At 37.9% G+C, this 19439-nt stretch overlaps 1 protein-coding gene across 7 annotated transcripts in view; it reads left to right on the top strand.

Annotated features, from left to right (window-relative positions):
- LOC108715569 (E3 ubiquitin-protein ligase RNF220) overlaps window positions 1-19189 on the top strand; it is a 172445-nt gene extending 153256 nt beyond the window's left edge. For all 7 annotated transcript variants that reach the window (XM_018260848.2, XM_041561445.1, XM_018260846.2 and 4 more), the window contains 3 exons: window positions 10311-10419; window positions 11604-11678; window positions 18428-19189. In XM_018260848.2, coding sequence (XP_018116337.1) covers window positions 10311-10419; window positions 11604-11678; window positions 18428-18499 — 256 coding nt within the window. In that variant the 3' untranslated portion in view covers window positions 18500-19189. The remainder of the gene's footprint in view (window positions 1-10310; window positions 10420-11603; window positions 11679-18427) is intronic.
- Window positions 19190-19439: the final 250 nt, after the last annotated feature.

The raw sequence follows: 19439 nt of genomic DNA, 5'->3' as shown, positions 1-19439 counted from the left end.
TATTTTATCTAAAAACTCTTTGCTGCTAGGATATGCACAATAAAGTATCAAATGCACTATAATGTATCAAACGGCACGGTCTTCCACTTGTAAGATAAGATGTTTCAAATGCTTTATATAGGGTTAGAATGCGCAATATGACACCTAATATACACGCATGCTAGTGATGTGCGGGCCGACCCGATACGGGCAGGTTCGTGTCGACCTCGAACTGCTCCTCGAGGGTGACGGATGGGTGCGGGTTGAGCTCTTCTCCTGCTCTCCTCGCCCTTCAAATGCTGGCTTCCGACTTCTGGGTTCCAGTTTTAGAGTCTTGCGCAGTTCAACGTACGACAGAGGAGCAGAAGTGATGCGCCTAACTTGTGCACATGCTCAATATCGTAGTACGGACGCGGCATTGCTATTAAAAGTTGGAAACGGCACGCAATCTTCACTTATGCCCCTGATGAAGCCGAATCTTCGGCAAAACAGGTAGGGCTGGAGGCATAGGTGGACGGTGGGGGATAAGCTCCCATCTGTTCCCCACATAGATAGGCAGGTCTTCTGTGTGGGTCACTCTGTGGAAGGGAGGGTACTGGGCTCTTTCTGCATAAAGGACAAACAGCAGTAGTAGTGTTTCTCCTGGTTGCCAAACAAGCATATCTTTGCCTTATCTGTCCAGTTAGGCAGTGGTACCAATTAGTCTGGTCCAGTCATCCAGTCCAATCCTGCTGAGAGTGGTTCAAAGCCATGGCCCAATATGGTCCTAGGTCAACCGGATTCTCTTGCTGGCCTGATCTATCACTATTAGAGCCCCATGGAGGTCACTGTGCCCATACATAAGCCAATAAACTATGTAATTGGTCATAAGCCATCTTTAAAGGGATCCTGTCATCGGAAAACATGTTTTTTTCAAAACGCATCAGTTACTAGTGCTACTCCAGCAGAATTCTGCACTGAAATCCATTTCTCAAAAGAGCAAACAGATTTTTTTATATTCAATTTTGAAATCTGACACGGGGCTAGACATTTTGCCAATTTCCCAGCTACCCCCAGTCATGTGACTTGTGCCTGCACTTTTGGAGAGAAATGCTTTCTGGCAGGCTGCTGTTTTTCCTTCTCAATGTAACTGAATGTGTCTCAGTGAGACATGGGTTTTTACTATTGGGTGTTGTTCTTAGATCTACCAGGCAGCTGTTATCTTGTGTTAGGGAGCTGCTATCTCGTTACCTTCCCATTGTTCTTTTGTTTGGCTGCTGGGGAAAAAGGGAGGGGGTGATATCACTCTAACTTACAGTACAGCAGTAAAGAGTGATTGAAGTTTATTAAGCACAAGTCACATGACTTGGGGCAGCTGGGAAATTAACAATATGTCTACCCCATGCCAGATTTCAAAATTGAATATAAAAAAACCTGTTTGCTCTTTTGAGTAATGGATTTCAGTGCAGAATTCTGCTGGTGCAGCACTATTAACTGATTCATTTTGAAAAATATTTTTTTCCCTATGACAGTATCCCTTTAAAGGTCCCTGTTTAAACGAGATTATCATGTAAGGCAGAGAGGTTAGACATTTTGTGTGAAAGGCTTTCTATGTTGTAACTAACAATATATACAACATATTGCTATATGTCACTTTGCTTTAGTGTTTCAAGAGTATTCATCACTGATTTTTTTTTCCTCATATTTAACTAGTCATCTAGTTTGGAAATATTTGGGTTTAAAGCATATGCATTCTACTGTTTAACGCAGCAGAAAATTCTTAAGCTTACAATGTTTTTTATTTAGATACATCAATCAAGATCTTCTATAAATATAAGAAAGATATTTATATTCAGATGTGCATTTCTTTTGCTCTTGTTGGAATTTTGTTGCGATCACTGTTTCGTTTTCCAGTAGCTAAGCCAGTGATCCCCAACCAGTAGCTCACAAGCAACATGTTGCTCACCAAACCCTTGGATGTTGCTCCCAGTTTTTAATTCCTGGCTTGGAGGCAAGTTTTGGTTTCATAAAAACTTGGTATAATGCCAAACACAGCCTCCTGTAGGCTGCCAGTCCATATAGGGGCTACTAAACAGCCAATCACGGCCCTTATTTGACATCCCCATGGACTTTTTCATGCTTGTGTTGCTCTCCAACTCTTTTTTTATATTTAAATGTTGTTCATGAGTAAAAAATGGTTGGAGACCCCTGAGCTAAGCCCTATATCTCAAAAAAGACTGTTACTATTGGAGCTTTTCCTGTAAAACTGGATTTTCAAGTAATGAATAGTTGTTCCCTCAGTGTTCATGCTTACCTGATGTTTTGCCCCAGGTGTAGTTTGTCTGTATCTGACAAATTGATAACTAAACTTAACATCTTATAGGGGATGAGGGAAGAGGAGCTCTATATCTGCCTCCTAACCACTTCAGCACTACGCTGTGATATATGGTGACCCAGCCCTACAGACTAAATTGATTCATCTTGAGTTTCTGTTTCCTAATCTGCAGCTAAATTGGTTTCATTTTTCTTCTCTTGTGATGTTGGCAGAAGTAGGTAGTTTGTAGGCTGGTCCCTGAACGGCTCCATTTTTCAGAACTATAATTTTCTATTGGTTACATTTCTGCTGTTGCTTATTGCTCGTTGTCTAGCCACATAAGTTATTCATAAGTATTTACCTTAGCAGATGTGTACAGTTGGGTTATCACCTGTGCCATGTGGGATCACAATCCTGACATGTATATTGATAAATTAGCAAAAGTAATTTCCAGCTCCTCTCCTTTAGCTTCAGCCAGACAGTCTGTAACTTATGGAACAGCCCGTAGAACACTGTCAGTGTAATGTACAACTATAGATGTGAAGTACATCTGGTCTTAACATGTTATTAGGCTGATGTTCTTAGTCTGGCTTTGCTCTGATCCTCAGTCCAATTCATTTAATCATCACTTATCAATATTATTTCTAATAAATACTCGGATCAGAATAAATCAGACTTAATTATTAAATGTATGTCCGTGTATACGTTTATACCATTGTTCCTATGGTAATATGGTAGCTGTTATTTTTCGTATTGAGCAACAAGGTAACTAATGGTTACATTAAGTTTTTTTTATTATCTTTTTGTACTGTACTGCGCTTTCTGTAACCTGCACCACTTGACTGCTCTCACCCTCCATTTGAGACTTATGTCCTCTTATGGTGTTGTGGAGCATACATCTTATTTCTAAATATCACTGTTCAATTTTGCTTCTTCAACTGTATAAGATTGCAGGCCAAGGAAAGTGTATGGGGTGGATGGCCTTAGAGGTCACTTCCCATTTGTTTTCCTCAATTTTATGTTGTCATAAATTCATTCCAGCTAGTTGTGCTTGATCACTTTATCTCCGTCAGGGCAGGGAGCTCTCTGCCCAGCATGATATATGACACAAAACATCTTTGCCAGCCTCTCCATGAATCACTCCAGCTGTTTGGTGTCAGCATGAAAGCATATAGGACACCCGCTGTTGGAGTGTGGAGTGGGATGGGAAGAGACATGACGTATGAATGTTGATTTAATAATTCTCTAATATTTCCAGCCCCAGTGGGGTTGGACCTCCTAAGTGGGAAGGGAGGGTGCAAAGAACTGTGGGTGGAACGAGAGACTCTAATCTGCTGAGGTGGGTCATCAATCAGAAAGACAAGATCATTAATCAGGGTGAATAGATGCTGAGAAAAGAATCCTTCATGGATTATTGCTACAGTTTGATGTAGAGAACATAATGTTTTACGACAAATCATAAACGTGTGTAGAGAAATATACAATATATATATATTTATATATCATCATCATTTATTTATATAGCGCTGTCAAGATACAGTGTTTTTATATATATATATATATATATATATATATATATATATATATATATATATGTATATGTATATGTATATATATGTATATTTATATACACACACACATGCATACATTTAACCTGTGTATGTATTTGTGTGTATGTATGTGTGTGTGTGTGTATATCTATCTATCTATCTATATATATTCATTTCTATGGAAGGACCAGCACTCCAAAATCTTGTAAATACAAGAACGAATTGCTGGCTTCTAATCTCTAGTGGACCAACTTGACAATAAATTTGTGTGCTTGCTACTCCTAATCACTTTAACCAATTTAGACAAATCGAGTGTAACACTCTTCAATAACGATTAAAGTAGCAAGCAACCAAACGGTAATCCTCACCGCATGGAACAGGATGGCCTGGGTGTCCAAACCCCAGGCCCTTCACTTGCAACGAAAGCGATTCTACTTCAAATATACAGCTTAGCTTGGCACTCACCACGTATGTCTGATGGCCCGGGTGCCGTGCCCCGAACCCGTAGCTTAGGCGAAACCAATCTTCAAAAATGAATATGCACGCACTCCTGCAGGAGTGCGTGCATATTCATTCTCCAAAATCTTGTGTCTCAAAGTTTTATTAATCCACCATTAATAAATATAAAGGCCCCAACGATGGCCGAAACGTTGGATGCACATGTGATGGATTAATAAAACTTTGAGACACAAGATTTTGGAGTGCGGGTACTTCCATAAGTATTGTACAAAATTACCATAATTGACCGAGCACCCACAAACGAGCATTGGAGTAAGAGTGCAGGTACTTACTGGATATATTATATATATATATGATTTCTTATTCAATTTGTAAAGACTGAGTTGTGTTTGTGCAAATGTAATATAATATCCTTAACACTCCGTTGTGTATAAGAGCTATATCTATGAATATAAGAATTACATAAGCTGTAAATATTAAAGTTCCACACTTCCAAACTTAACAATTCTGTACATTACAATTTAATTAAAATGACATGCAAATATATAACTGTTTCAACTTTTGCTAAAAAAAAAAATATATAAGTTTAAAATCAGAACTTGTTAAAACCCGGGAACTTCACTGATTTCAGCTTCAGTGCAGGTCCTATAAAAGAAATCTTCCAGTTGTGGACCATATATAGTTTGTTGTATTTCTGCTTGCCTGTCCAGAAAAAACAGCATAACTATGACCAGGCTGGAACAAAATTAATTTTTGTATGACATCCTGACACATAAATTGATACCTTATTTGGCCCTAATTGGCCTTTAAAATCCCACTAATATTTTAGGCTATAGGACATACCTGGAAAAACACACAGGAGTGTCAAGCAACAACTTAATTACATAACCGCTATACTGCCAAACTGACAGCAAGGCTAGATATTTACTAGATAATGGAATATACTGAAAGCATCCTGTAGTTTCCTACCATGCATTAAAGTAAGCCTTATTTATTTCCAAAATGCTTGAAAGTAAGAAAGTCCCCTAACATAAATGTGGTGGACTTTATTATGATTTATTACAAAATAAATTACAGTGGTTATTTTGATTCCTCTTAGCTATAAATTTTAATCCTTTGTGGAATCTGTAAATATATCTCTTGGCATTTGTTCTTAAGACCCATCCAAAGGAAAATTCGTATGTTGTGGAATGATGTTGAATATCATCCAAAAAACTGACTAGGCCAAGAACATGGCAGACTTTATATTTAAATCTCTTTCCAAACAGTAATGTAAAGGGTGTCTGTGGAAAAACTATAATTGCAACTTTAACATTTAACCTTGCTGGTCTGTCACCTAATATGTCCTGTCACCCTTGCCTGCCAAAGCTGTCAGCATACCTTACACCTGTTAAATGTTGATTATTATTTGAGCAAGCAATTATCTGGTTATCTGTATAGCTGAAAATAAACAATAAGGCAAATCTAAATACAAAATGTTGGATTTCATGAATTTTATCGACGTCCACAAACTCTCTAGCAAGCGAACAAACACAGTGATGGTTAATTGACTTCTGACTCTTAGCGGGGAATGTAATTAAAATCACAATCGTTAATTACAGTGGCGTTTTTGCTAATGTTTAGCACTGCTCGTATGGATAAAACATTTGCTGATGAATATTACAAAGGTTAGCGTTAACACCTGCTCTGGAGTTTCGTTAAATATTTTGTCGCAAAAAAAAAAAGAGTAAAGGTTGCCATACACTAAGATCCGCTTGTTTGGCAAGGTCGACAAACGAGCGGATCTTAGCCCAATATGCCCACTAACGGCTGGGTGATATCTGATGAATCCGAACGATCGGATTACGATACTACTAAAACTAGCCGATGCGGTCCTGGATCGTACAAAAAAATCTAATTTGACCGATCGATATCTGGCCAATTTTTGGCCTGATATCGATTGGGAGGACCCGTCGGTAGCCCCCACACATGGGCAGATAAGCTGCCGAATCAGTCTAAAGGACCGATATCGGCAGATTTAATCTGCCCGTGTATGGTCACTTTAAGTCGTTGAGTTCTGTAATTGGCCAAAAAGGAAGGAATCCTGGTCGCTTACGTTGTCTGTGAACGTTTTTTTACATTAACGGCACATATTACATTCCCCCATTTTTTATCCACTGAGGCAGGGACTGATTTGGTTTTGCCATATTTTGTAATTTACATCATTCCAAGGTTATATATGCCTACTATTAAAGGGATACTGGCTTGATTTTTATTGTGTAGTTTTTATTTCTTAATTACATTGTTTATACTGCAATAAATTAACTCTACATTACAAAATGTTATTCCTGAACCAACAAGTATATATATTTTTACTTGTAATATTGGTGCATAGGCAGCCATCTTGTTTATTTCATGCCACTATGAGCTTAAGGGGCATAAGGAAATGACACTTAAAAGTATATTGGCTTCCTTTCAATCTGTAGAATGAGTTATGGCTGTGAAAAAAAAAAATAATTTTCAAAGATCAGACCATGTTTACATACCTGTTGTGCATTGATATGTAATTTTTCCTTTAAATATGTGATTTAGGAGATGCCGCAATGCTACTTTTTTCTTAAAATCTCTAAACTATTGTGTTGAGAAAGCACAGTCTAAAGTCAATTAAGATTCTGTTCTTGCAAAATCAGAGATAATTTAATTAACAGAATTGCTAGCAGTCCACAGGGACAGCAGCTCTGGAATAGCTTGAATTCATTTTGAGGAACAAAGAGGTGTCTTTGCAAACTTTTGACAAATTACCATGTATTTAAAGGAAAAATAGGTTAAAGATATCTTCTTTTTTTCTTTTTTTTTTGTCTTGAGAGGCTGAATGAGGTTGAAGAGGTAATGAGGCTAAATGAAAAAAAATCAAAGAAACCATTCTTGTAGTACCAAAAAATCATTAGTGTTTTTTCCTCCATGGTGTACCAAATTTGAAAAGAACATTTTAAGCAAATCGTATGCCTCTTCATTGCTGGTAATCAAAATCATTGGCAGTATGTCCAACATATAACTAAATTGTCCGAAGTTTAAATTTCAGCCGATTTAGCGATATGTTGGACATACTGTCAGCGATTTCGATTACCGGCAATGAAAAGGCATTTTTGGGAGATTTGTTGCCCACAGCCGCTTCAAAAAAAAATTGTGGCTACAAATCTTCCCGTGGGCCACTACCATAACCGCAGTTAATGGAGTTCATATATATTTACTATATGATACTGGTATAGGTTCTACTATATGGAATCAGGACCATTTATGCATTAAACACAGAAGGATTGTTTTGCCCCTAATATGTGTGTATGTATTCTAGCTTAGTTCATTAGTTAGGATAATTTTACAAACGAATGTATTATTACAGAGAAAAAGGAAATCATTTGGAAAAAAAAATACTTAAAATGGACTCTTCTCTTATAATTTGAAGCTTTCTGGATAGCTGATTCCAGATAAGGATTTCCAGCAAATAACCACTAATCTTTTTGTGTCCTTATCTAGTGTATATCTTTAGAATTTGATCAGTTACTAATTCTATTGTGGTTTTGCCACTGACAAACTTCCACTAGTTTTTAATACTGTGACAAAACATAATTGTTACTTTCCGATATGAGACATGCAGGGTTAAAGGAAATTCTGCATCAGTTACATTTAATACTGATCATCTCCCAGCAGGAGCTCTCTCGCCCAATTTGTACCTATATGTTATAATCAGACAAACACTGGGCATGGGATTTCAAGCCTAGTTTTCAGGCAGCAGGGGGTAAAAGTAAGCGACAATGTAAAACATTTTTTCCCATCTAGGGGTCCTGCCTGTGCTTTTGATTAGCTGCAGATGAAGGCCACAAGAAGAACCTTACTCCCTTGATCTGAGAAGTCATTTCTCCGCTCCCCGGCTCCCTGCTCTTGTTAATAAATGTATATTTAACAATGTCTGGGAGCGTATGAAGTGATAATAACTAAATCAATACCCCTGCCATTGATTTGTCCAGGCTCCCTGCAGCGTGACGCAGCCAGCGGTGCGTTAATTTTCCAGCTAACTAGCGCCCTGATCTACAGTCCGGTTATTGATTGCAGGATGGTTCTAAACTTTATTCCCTTCTATCTCCATTCTACTGGATTTTAGTCATTGCCATAGCTCAAAATGTTTACTTATAATTTGCGGTTTTTATTTTAAAACTTCAGACTTTTTTATCATTAAATTGTATTTATTAATACATCACATTTTTCATAATTTTTTCTCTGCTTTGTCTAATTTAGGCTTTCCATAAATTAAATTAAATCATAAATTATATATCTGAATAGGCGCTTCTCTGACGTAATAAATTGGAGGGAAAGTTCACCCCCGGTGAAGTTAAAAATAGTGTTGTACATTGTTTTTAGTGTGATAACACTAATGCCAAAAATTGAAGAACGGTTTGCATAGATAGGACTATGGCTAAATATGAAGTAAACAATGAATTATGAGGAGAGACAAAATTATAGACTCATAGCACCGTGGCATATACTCCGCCAGAGACTGTGTTTCCGATCATTGTCCATAATGGAAACCCTACTGACAAAGATACTACAGGTGCGTTTAGTTTCAGAAATGCTCAATTATATTTTGTTTGCCTTGAGTCTTCGGGTTGATGGCGAAGATAGAAGTTTTAAATCACTATATCTTATTGGATCAATTATCTATAATGGATTCAGCAATCAAGAAATGCTACTACTACTAGTGCTTTGTAGAACAAGGCTGAAACATGTAGGAAGTATCTCACTAATGTGTTTGTTAAAACAAAACCTAGAATTATTCAGAAAGCAGTATATTTCTGCGATTCTTCATGGATCACAAAACTGGGCAGTGAAGAACCAAGACAGTAAAACTTTTTTGGCAATGAATTTTGAGAATTACTGTAGATGAAAAGAAAAACCTGACAAGACAAGTGAAGCTATTGTATTGTAAACACGAGAACATCCAATGTATTGAAAATTCTGCTAGGATAATTATGACCAGCAACAAGATTGGGATTCAATCACAATGCACAATGAACATGCACATTAATCGGAGAACCTTCCGGCACAAAAATTGGAAAATGTTGGTAGTGATTCCAGTGTAATCGCTCAAAAATGTCGCCATGTCCGTTTTCGTATGATAATCACGAGACCTGCACTTGAACTGTCTATGGATGGCCATGGTCCAGTGTTTTGGCCACCGTTCTACAAGAAAAAAAATTTGCCAAAGCAAGCTATATGCCAGTCCCAAAACCAAATGGTCTATTTATATAAAGAATGGGTTGCTGTACACACATGGGGTTTGAGTTGATGACCATTGCCTATCTTTTCCCACCAGCTTTACCTGGACATTGGACGAGGTAATAAGTGGGAAAGGGCACAATGTCAAAAACACCACCTAAATTAAATCTACATACTCAGGGACTTTTCATTTTACTGTGCCATGGAACCTTACATTCATTTGATTAACACCTTCTTTGTTACCTGAAAACATTTTGTAAATTTAATTTTAAATATTAAAATCACCCTCTGAAAAGTCAAGTGCTAGAGTGGCATCTGGTAAGAAAAATTGGCATCACTTCAGTTAAATTGTGCAGTTTCCATTTACTTTGTCTGACAAAAACAGAAAATTGGGACCTATGTATTAAAAAGGTGTTGGAAACATTTCAGGTGCAGTTGTATGCTGTTGCCATCAAGTGCCAGTCTCCTTTATATGTAACTTTTTTTTTTTATGTGCCAGATGTGCCATTTTGGGATTTCGCATATGGTCCACGTGTGTTGTACTTATGTCTATAAATTGCTTGGTCACAGTGTCCCAAACATCAGCCTGCTGTAAAATGTGGATATGATATATAGTTTAATTGTTTTTTTAAATTGATGCACGAATAATCTGGCATATTTATACTCCACATTTATTCATTCTGCCAAAGTACAAATGGTGAATGTGTATTTTAGCAAACAATGTGCATTTGGGGTTCTTGGAATGTTTTCCCTAATGCTGATTGCATCCTCATTCTTAGGTTCACAGAAGAATCTGCAGTCACAACGTTTGAAGCACTAAAATCACGTATCCGTGAGTTAGAAAGACAGCTCTCCCGAGGGGACCGCTACAAATGCCTCATTTGCATGGTGAGTGGCGTTACAACTCAAGCAATCAATAAATATGTGTCTTGATAATTTGGATGTTTTATGTTTAGCAGGAAATATTGCAAGCTCATGCTGTAGGAGCTAGAGAGGCTGAACATTTGAACTTTCCTGTACATTGGCCCCTCACCCGGTCAGCTTTCTAATGAGCCTGCACCTGGAGCCAGTGGTGTGCAGACACACAATGGATTTTGCCTTAACGTGCCTTCACAATTGTGTGCCATCTACTTGCAATATCTTATGGTCTTTGTGTAGATGCTCTTGTCATTTTTGTTGTTTTCTGCACTTTCTATTATTGCAGATATTGCATAAATTCCTCTACTAACTAAAATTTGTGGATGAAGCAGCTAAAATATTTTCACATGAGATTAAGCACGCTAACTTGAAATAATGATCAGACGTTTTACTTGTGTTAAATTTGGGGAAATGGAGGTGTGAGCCAAAGGGCTGACGTTTCGAGATACTGTGGATTTGCACATGATGTCATTGAGGAGCGATGCTTAATGATATCAGTCTTGCATCCCAGGGGGCAGCGACATCATTGCCCCCAAACTTGGTGGACCACTTATTAATGAGCCCCAGTAGACACATGTAATGCTGTTGAATAAGGACAGACCCATTTATAGCCACCATTCCCTCAGTGTTCTGGCTCCCTCCTGTGGAACATGTTATTTACGCTACTAAATGTTAAACATTTGTTTAGTTGTGGCCAGGTTTTATGTAAAAAGACTAGTTTGTGGGCCAGCTATTTCCAGGAAATATATTGACAGAACTATTTATTATTTTATAAAATGTTTTTAATACTAATCCTATGCCCACTGCGAGCCATCACTTAGCTACAGGTATCGATTAGATATGAATTACTGTATCATATGGTAGCAGTATAAACACACGTTCGTCTATTGGTCATTAATGCACGTTAATTTTAAGCAATTCTTTCCATATAAGTGACTTGTTAAAGTGTACGATGAAACTCTTGGAACATTCTGTTTTACTGTACATCACACGTGGAATGCAATACAGACAGTTTATTCACACTGAGCTAATTAAGAATGTCTTGCATATGCTTGCATTTAAGCAAACACCAGGCTAAAATAATTGTAGAGGTTCTACCAGCTGTTAATGCCATGTCCTGGTAACTGTGCAATTAATTTTCTTCTCTTTGCCAGGATTCCTACACAATGCCCCTGACATCTATTCAGTGCTGGCATGTTCACTGTGAAGAATGTTGGCTTCGCACTTTGGTAAGATTTAGGATTTTTTACAGCTGGCTAGTAGACTCAGCACTGGGAAGGAAGTTGGAGGGGTCTGACATGATTTTTGCATGTTTGGGACTGTAATCCTAGAAGAAATTTCACTTAAGTCCTCACTCAGAGCCAAGTACCCAATAATGAACACTATACATTTTTAGGTTTGCACTATTGCTTGTTGTCATTTGTTTTCTTGTTAACTGTTTCTTAAAAAAGAGTAGGAAGTAACACATGAACATTTATTATTCCAATTATAGAAATAGGTCTATACTAGGGATGCACCGAATCCAAGATCCGGTTCGGGATTCGGCCAGGATTCTGCCTTTTTCAGCAGTATTCGGTTGAATCCTTCTGGCCGAACCGAATCCTAATTTGCATATGCAAATTAAGGGCGGGGAGGGAAATCACGTGACTTTTTGTCACAAAAAAAGGAAGTAAAATAGAATTTCCCTTCCCTAATTTGCATATGCAAATTTGGATTTGGTTCGGGATTCGGCCGAATCTTTTGTGAAGGATTCGGGGGTTCGGCCGAATCCAAAATAGTGGATTCGGTGCATCGCTAGTCTATACATTTTTTAAATTGAGTTTTTTCCTTAAAATTAACTTTATTAAATATGGTGAAGGCTTGCAGAAGGGAAACTTTGGCAAACTTCAGAAAACAAAGCGATCCGAGTGCCATCCAGCTGCCGATTTAGATTCTAGCCGGCAGGAAGGCTTTTCGGGGAGATAAGTCGCCCGAAGAAAAGGAAATTTGATGCCGGCGACTAAATCTCCCCGAATCTTAGTGTGTGCCCTTACCCTTAAAATGTTTCTTGAACCAGCAAATATATTTTTTTTAGCTGTAATATTGGTTAGGAGGCAGCCATCTCCGTGCATTGTGCCTGATTCTGATCTCTGAGAAGGAGCCAGCACTTCTTTGAGACAACTGTTGTTTCTTCCTTTCTCATTATACTATAATAAAACCCAAGTTGCAGAGCTGTTTTTCCTGCTTGGGTGCTATTCTCATGTCTACCTCTAGGTTGCACTTTTAGCAATGAATCCTTCAGCAGAGGTGTCAGGTGCTATCTGGTTAGATGCCCATTGTTCTGTCGATATGCTGCTTGGCGGGGTTTTTATTACTCCAAATTGCAGTGTAGCAGTAGAGAGTGACTGAAGTTTATAAGAGCATAAGTCATATGGTTGGGGGCGCATGGGAAATGGATATCATGTCTTGTCAAAAGGCAAATTTCAGAATAAAATATAAAAAAAATTGTTTGCCCTTTTGAAAAACAGATCCTTTTATGAAGGGAGCGTCAGGCTCCTGAAACGTTTGGTTATATTCCGCACATTAAAGATTTGGAGGTACTCTGAGTACACCAATTGAATCAGCATTGCGTCTTCATCTTTGTTTCTGCATTCTAGCCAATGAACACAGCTCTACCAAGCATGTGTTTTTGAGTTTCTTACTTGCAATACAAATTAATGAATGAGGCAGCGGTTTTTTTTTTTCTCTCTCTCTCTCTTTTTTGGTGCAGCTGTTACATTAATAGCATTAAAAATCTGCGCAGGGTTTGTAACTCTGTTAGGGTCCAGTCTGTGCAAGTGGAAACGTGTGCAGCAAACATTCTGTTCACTTTACATACATTTTCCATAATGCAATATTCTGCTCCATAAAATATATTTTTCCTTCTCATAAATAACTGGCAGTTTACAGGTTAACAAGCAGTATTATGGTCAGGGGAATGAGAGAGAGAGAGTTCCAGCGAAAGGATTAGAAACACATACACACATTAAGGAACTTGGCACTTGTGCTGGGAAACAATTAATAAGCATCCACTCATGTGTTCCATAAGCTTTTCTCTCCCTCCCCTCAGCCTTCCATTTATTAAACCAAGGGGCTTTTTTGCAGCTCTCCCTGTTTAAATCCTCTCTGCCTGAAATAGCTTGTTTCTAATGTAACCATTAAAATGTAGCCTGAAGACAGCAATAAAAGCCTTGGAACGCCTTGGTGCTTTTGTGTCTTGATCAAAGTCAATGTGTGTAATCTCATTAAATCTGGACTTTACCCCCTTCCACCAACTCTTCTACCCCCTCAACCCATTCTTTGCCTTAGATTTTACCTCTCCCCTTACAATGCATCTTTACTTTTTACAGTACCTTCATGTGATTGTAATGCATCCTCTAGTTATCATAGCTGTTACTAGAAGAATGTATATTTTAATCACAATAAAGAGGAACATAGAGCAGTTTAGTGTGTGTGTGGTAAGTGTGAACTGCACTGAATTGTATTCCCTCGTGAGGAGGATGGTGAGATGAGCTGAAACAGAAGGCGCTGAAGGTTTTTTCTGCTCTGCAATAAACAATTTTGATTTTAATAGGCATTGAGGGGAGGCACAAAATAGCGCACACAAGGAAAGTATTTTATAAGGAAGTGGATGAAAGAGGAAGAAAAGGGAATTGCCCCACCCTAATCCCCCTCAAATAAAAGTAAAATGAGTAGAAATATACATAATAAGGCAGGTGCGAGTTATTGTTAACCAATGTTATAATTCATGGGGGAAACATGGAGTCATTGCATCTGGCTGGTGTTGGTCCAGACTGGGCAGAAATCTGCTTTCCTCAGTTAGGTTGTATTGATGCGTTAAGTCAGAAAACAAGATTCTTGACATACTAGACTGAACATTTGCAGCCTTGTAAGAACTTTCCTTCCTTTGTGTTTGCTGCCACATTGAGTTGTAAACGTCCTGTATCGCATGAATAGATTCTGGCAATAGATATTTTAAAGAAACCGTATCTGTCATCTCCATAACAGACACCATTGCATGTCCGTCTAAAAGCAGGTTCTATATTTCAGCCAAAGCAGACAATTCTTGGTAAACATAAAGATCCCTGGTGGGTGCCATTGAGGGTGTCCCTGGTAATGTGAGGCAGAGATTTGCAACCATTCTAATTGATGAGCAATAAGCCATCACCAGTAGCCTTGGGTACCCAGAGTATGTGCAATATACACTTGTTTTGTACATTTTTAATAGATCCCCTTTAAGGTACTAGAATTTCGCCATGTTCAATTTTGTCATTTAAAGCTATATTATATATGTAAATTGTAGACAGTGGTTGGCTTACCACAATTTGGGGGTATATGGAAATTACTCACAACAAGGTTTTTGTGTTTTTATTTTCAATCACTTTGCGCTTTAAAATTGCTTACAATTAACCATTCTATAACATACTGAATTTTAACTTAAAGGAAGCTTAATTAAAGAAGTAGCAAGAAATGTTGTACATTATGATCTGTACCAGCCCAAGGCAACCACATCCCTTTAGCAAGATCTGTGTCTCTGAAGTCGCCCCAGTAGCTCCCCGTCTTCCTTTCTGTTGATTCACTGCACATGCTCTGTGCTGCTATCACTTACACAGATATGTGACCTATTATCCAGAATGCTCGGGACCTGGGGCTTTCCGGATAACGGGTCTTTCCGTAATTTGGATCTTCACGCCTTAAGACTACTAGAAAATCATATAAACATGAAAGAAACCCAATAGGCTGGTTTTGCTTCCAATAAGGATTAATTATATCTTATTTGAGATCAAGTACAAGCTACTGTTTTATTACTATAGAGAAAAAGAAATTCGTTTTTAAAAATTTGAATTCTTGTATTATAATGGAGTCTATGGGAGACGGCCTTTCCGTAATTCGGAACTGTCTGGATAACGGGTTTCCGGATAACGGATCCCATACATATATATATTAGCAACAGACTGACGTTCGGCTGACCCCATAGCCTTTCTCAAAGCATAGAAACTATTACAAATTTAAAAAAGCTGCTGGTCTCAGTCAGATAATACTCAGAACACACAGTAGTCAGTTATTTGCACTTACTCCCTTCTTGCACCCATCATGCACAGCAAACACCAGCACCTTAAGGCTTTTAACATGCAACACTCGCTGTGCAGTCACAAACCCACCAGTTCAATAAGTTAAATATATACAGTTGTGTTCACAATAATAGCAGTCCAATATCACTAACCTGAACAATCACTGTTTTTGGTAGAATTTATATTTCTACATAGCAAATAATTTACTAGTAAGTGTAGTAAAGTAATAGAAAACCAACAGTCATGGCATGCATGTTGCTGATTCTGTGTAATTGAATCATTGAGACTTGTTCCAAATAATAGCAGCGTTTAAATTTTTAATAGCTTGTTCCAAATAATAGCAGTGTAGAATTCAATTAGTGAGGTCATTTATTTTGTGAAAAAACAGGTGTCAATTATGGCCATTATTTTAGGAAGGCAGCAAATGTTGTGCATGCTGGTTATAGTGTATTCTCTTTGAAAATATGAATACAATAGTTTGTTCCAGACATTGTTCAGAAGAAAAGCGTACTTTGATTAAAAAGTTTATTGGAAAAGGGGAAAATATAAAGAAATGCAGAAAATGATAGACTGCTCAGCTAAAATTATCTCAATTGCTTTAAAATGGCAACCAAACCTAAGAAAATGGAAAACTACCATTTGAATGGATAGAATAGCCACAATGGCAAAGACTCAGCCAATGATCAGCTCCAGGAAGATCACAGAAGGACTAAAGTTACCTGTGAGTAATGTTACAATTGGAAGACGCCTATGTGAAGCCAAGCTATCAGCAAGCCCCGCAAGTCCCATTGTTGAAAAAAAAAAGACGTGCTGAAGGTTACAATTTGCCAAAGAACACATTGACTGGCCTAAAGAGAAATAGTGCAACATTTTGTGGACTGATGAAAACAAGATTGTTCTTTTTGTGTCTAGGGGCCACAGACAGTTTGTCAGACGACCCCCAAACACTGAATTCAAGCCACAGTACAATGTGAAGACCGTAAAGCATGGTGGCACAAGCATCATGATATGGGGATGTTTCTCATACAATGGTGTTGGGCCTATTTATCGCATACCAGGGATCATGTATCAGTTTCAGGACATCAAAATACTTGAAGAGGTCATGTTGGCTTATGCTGAAGAGGAAATGCCCTTGAAATGATGTTTCAACAAGAAAACGACCCCAAACACACCAGTAAATAAGCAACATCTTGGTTCCAGACCAACAAGATTGACGTTATGGAGTGACCAGCCCTATCCCTGGACCTTAATCCAATAGAAAACTTGTGGATGACCTCAAAAATGCTGTTTCTGAGGCAAAACCAAGAAACGCAGAAGAATTGTGGAATATAACAGGTGCCAGAAGTTGGTTAAAGGAAAACTATACCCCCCAAACAATGTAGGTCTCTATTAAAAGATACTGAGTAAAACAGCTCATGTGTAAAACCCTGCTTCATGTAAATAAACCATTATCATAATAATATACTTTTTTAGTAGTATGTGCCATTGGGTAATCAGAAATAGAAAATTGCCATTTTAAAAAATAAGGGCCGCCCCCTGAGATCGTAAGATTCACTGTGTACACATACAAACCACATGTAAGGTCACATGAGCCAATTAACAGACAGAGTTCTGCCTTTTGCTTCCTCACTTCTTCCTGTTACAGTTAGTGTTGTAGTATTTCTGGTCAGGTGATCTCTGAGGCAGCACAGATAGAGTCACGAAATGGTGGTTCAAGGCAAGAGATGTAAAAGGACAATATTTATGTAAATATATATTCCAGTTTGGTAAGATTCTTTAATATGTCATTCAATTTGATATAAACTATCTATTGCTTAAGTATTCATTTTGGGGGTATAGTTTTCCTTTAACTCCATGTGACACAGATGTGCTGCAGTTCTCAGAAACACTGCTTATACAACTAAATTTTATTTCAGTGATTCAAAGGAAAGCAAAATCTTGAAACATTTTTAAGTTCATACAGTGAATGTTTGAGGTTGTAAAGAAGAATGCAGACACTGTTATTTTTTGGAACAGCCTAATATTATATTTTCTTCATTTTCTGTAAAGAAATAACACAAATTGAATTAATTGTTCTTCATGTTTTGCGTTGGAATAGAATTTGTAGTGTTCCCTATGCATTTGCGTGTATGGCAAATAAAGCCATTATAAGGATTTTGAGCTTTATTCACTTTTTTTAACACACTGCTGTTATTCTGAACACAACTGAAAAATAAATTTTTATGGTTTAGTTCTGGTGGCCATACCTCTGTAGATCTGCTCATTTGGCAAGGCCAACTATGTATTTGGTCATACCGGGCTGATGTTGATTGGCCCTCAGACCGAGGATCAGCTCATAATGGTGGCCAATAAAGGCTGCGGCGAGAGGGCCACATTAAAACTGCCAATGCAATCTGCACCCTGGCATGATTTTCAAAACTACTGTTGGTCTGTTTTTGCTGTTAACAAATGTCAACCTCATGAGCTGAGCGATGAGCTCATAATGTAAAAGTTATAATATTGGGGATGCCTCGAAACCTGGATTCCACCAAATCCTACTACGTTTTGCAGGGTTTGTATTCGGCTAAATCCTTTCAGCAGAACTACATCCTGCATTGATTAATATGATATTCAGATTTTTCTGTCATTTTCTATTGCCCAAACCCCAGGTATGGCTAATAATCTTGCTGACCCCTGGATTATCCATAGTCTGTTTTGAGCTTATATGAGATCCTATAAAGTCTGTCATATGTGTTGGACTTAGTATTTAGTGCACATTTGCAGTTACTCTTATATAATACTCGTGTTCTGTTACTTTTGTAGTTGTGCTGTGAGCAGCGACGCACTATTTGTTGAACAGTCAAATTATATTACGATTTATTAATTGTATATTCCTGTTTTTATTTCAGGGAGCTAAGAAACTCTGCCCGCAGTGTAATACCATCACATCACCTGGAGACTTGAGACGTGTGTACTTGTGAAACAAATATGAAGAGGGACAAATATTGCTCCGATGTAGTGGCAGCTCCCTCACATGTAATCTGTACCCCCTTCTCTGTTCGTCGAACATCTCTGTTTGAGAAACAGACTGCGAGAGATTGGGGATCCCTTGTGAGAAAGGAGGAGGCTAAAGCTAGGAGCAAAAGACCTTCCCAGGACTTGACTTGCCAGAAGCAAGATTACACTCATCCTATGGCTTCCAGATACTCAACATGTCCTGTTGTATCCAGATAGTACTAATGGGGGGAGCTAAATCATTCCCTAACTGCTATACACCAACACTTGTATACATTTTCTTTATCTTCTTGTTCCAAATGCCGATTATCAGAGTAAAATGAATGAGTTTTTTAGGGGGAGCCAAGATTCAACACCGGTCTGATTTTTGTTTACATGCCCTCCCCCTGTTGTTTGTTTCACTACTTCAGCTGCCCAGGGTACGTGTGAGGAGCCGGACACTGTGGCCTATGAGGCCAGGAAAGAGAAAACGGACAATACCTGCATTTTATTCTTTATTTTTCCCTCCCTGTTCTTCATGTACTGTTTTTGTGGTTTTTCAACGATGTAAAGAGACAGGGAAAAGAAGAAATCTGCAAAAAAAAAATGTGAAGCACATGTATTATAAATGATATGTTTACAATGTTGTGTATAAATTGAATAGACTCAAAACTTAAGTAAGATCTTCATTTTCTGGGTTGAGAGATGAATCAAAGGGTTATTTTCTTTCAGAGTTTTTTTTTCTATTTATCTGATGGTTCTAAAATGTAAATGTCTTAATTTATTAATTTTATCACATGACCAAGAAATGAAAGTTCAATAAGAGCAGGACAGCAGTTAACACTTAGGACTCACATAGATCTTGTCTTTTATTATAACTAAACGGCTTTTAACATCACCGTTCCAACATATACAGAAAAATGTTCT

This window comes from Xenopus laevis, chromosome 4S (genome assembly GCF_017654675.1).
Source record: "Xenopus laevis strain J_2021 chromosome 4S, Xenopus_laevis_v10.1, whole genome shotgun sequence".
NCBI classification, from domain to species: Eukaryota; Metazoa; Chordata; class Amphibia; order Anura; family Pipidae; genus Xenopus; species Xenopus laevis.
Note: the sequence above shows the minus strand (reverse complement) of the source record. Positions and strands in the feature narration are given on the sequence as shown.